The following is a 1,472-nucleotide window of genomic DNA, read 5'->3' on the forward strand; positions in this document are numbered from 1 at the left end:
TTTTGGTTTTTCAAGACAGGGTTTCTCTGTGTAGCCCTGGCTGTCCTGGAACTCACTTTGTAGACTAGGCTGGCCTCGAACTCAGAAATCTGCCTGTCTCTGTCTCCTGAGTGCTGGGATTAAAGGCGTGCGCCACCACGCCTGGCTAGCACTGACTGCTCTTACAGAGGACCTGGATTCAATTCCCAGCACCGTATGGCTGCTCACAATTGTCTCTAGCTCCAATCCCAGGGGACCTGACACACTCTTCTGGCTTCCTTGGGTACAAGGTACAAATGTAATGCAGAGTCACACTTGTAGGCAAAACAGCCATGCATATTTTTTAAAAAGTGCATGGGTTTCCTGCAGCTTTCTCCTTTAGTGTAAGAGGTAATTGACAGCTAACTATAATCATTGTCAAAGCTGCCTTGTAGGCCACCAGGAAGATAGGATGTGGCAGGTGGCAGGGGCAGAAGGTAGGCCTGAGGTCACGTCCCTATTAGTCAGATCACACATTGGCTGCCAGGCCTGCTGCCTGTGCTCCCCAAGGGCCACCCTGACCTGCAGCTCTTCTTCCCCAGGGCTTATGATCCTGCAGACTACGAGCATCTGCCAGTCTCGGCTGAGGTCAAGGAGCTCTTCGAGTACATCAGCCGGTAAGTGTGAGAGCTGTCTACACACACCTCGCCTGCCTTGCCCCGGCCTTTGCACTCCAGTCTGAAGTAGCACCAAGCTCCTTTGGGGCTTTTTAGCCCAGTCAAGTGACATTTTCTGACTGCTTTCATGTTTCCTCAACTGCCCCTTGCAGGTACACACCTCAGTTGATCGATCTGGACCACAAACTGAAACCTTTCATTCCTGATTTTATCCCAGCTGTTGGGGATATCGATGCATTTTTAAAGGTACAGATGGTGCATCCTAAAAATGTGTCCCCTGGGGTTGGTTCCAGCTTCTCTATTCTAATAGTTCCTCTAGTTTCTCTGATGAGCATTGGCTGCCTTAATAGTGCTCATTGCATTGGAGTTCCTCCTCCAGATTCCACTCAGTGTGTTATGTGATACAGTATTCTGTGTTTGTCTCCTAACTAACTGTGAATTTAGCCCTATGTATATGCTTCATATATCATGTGAGTTCATTCTCAGTAGGACTTAGTCCAGTGATCTTAGCCTTTCTCTGAACCAGGTGCCACGTCCCGATGGAAAGCCTGACCACCTTGGCCTCTTGGTGTTAGATGAACCATCGACAAAGCAGTCGGACCCTACTGTGCTTTCGCTGTGGTTAACAGAGAATTCCAAGCAGCATAATATTACGGTGAGCCGCTGGTCCAAAGCAGGGCCTAGGTCAGAGGCTGTACTGCCATCTTGTATTCACTGCCTGTTAAAGGCATGTAGCTTCAGACCAGCTCAGGTTTTCAGGGATGGCTTTATTGAGATACAGTTTACATACTGTGAGAGTCACCTACATGTCTTTTTTTTTTTTTTTTTTTTAAATTT

At 48.0% G+C, this 1,472-nt stretch overlaps 1 protein-coding gene across 2 annotated transcripts in view; it reads left to right on the forward strand.

Annotated features, from left to right (window-relative positions):
• Ift46 (intraflagellar transport 46) overlaps positions 1-1,472 on the forward strand; it is a 16,627-nt gene that overhangs the window by 8,615 nt on the left and 6,540 nt on the right. For both annotated transcript variants that reach the window (XM_021207058.2, XM_029543816.1), the window contains exons 5-7: positions 561-635; positions 788-881; positions 1,162-1,290. In XM_021207058.2, the coding sequence (XP_021062717.1) occupies positions 561-635; positions 788-881; positions 1,162-1,290 (298 nt within the window). The remainder of the gene's footprint in view (positions 1-560; positions 636-787; positions 882-1,161; positions 1,291-1,472) is intronic.

Source organism: Mus pahari, chromosome 10 (genome assembly GCF_900095145.1).
Source record: "Mus pahari chromosome 10, PAHARI_EIJ_v1.1, whole genome shotgun sequence".
In the NCBI taxonomy this organism is placed as follows: domain Eukaryota; kingdom Metazoa; phylum Chordata; class Mammalia; order Rodentia; family Muridae; genus Mus; species Mus pahari.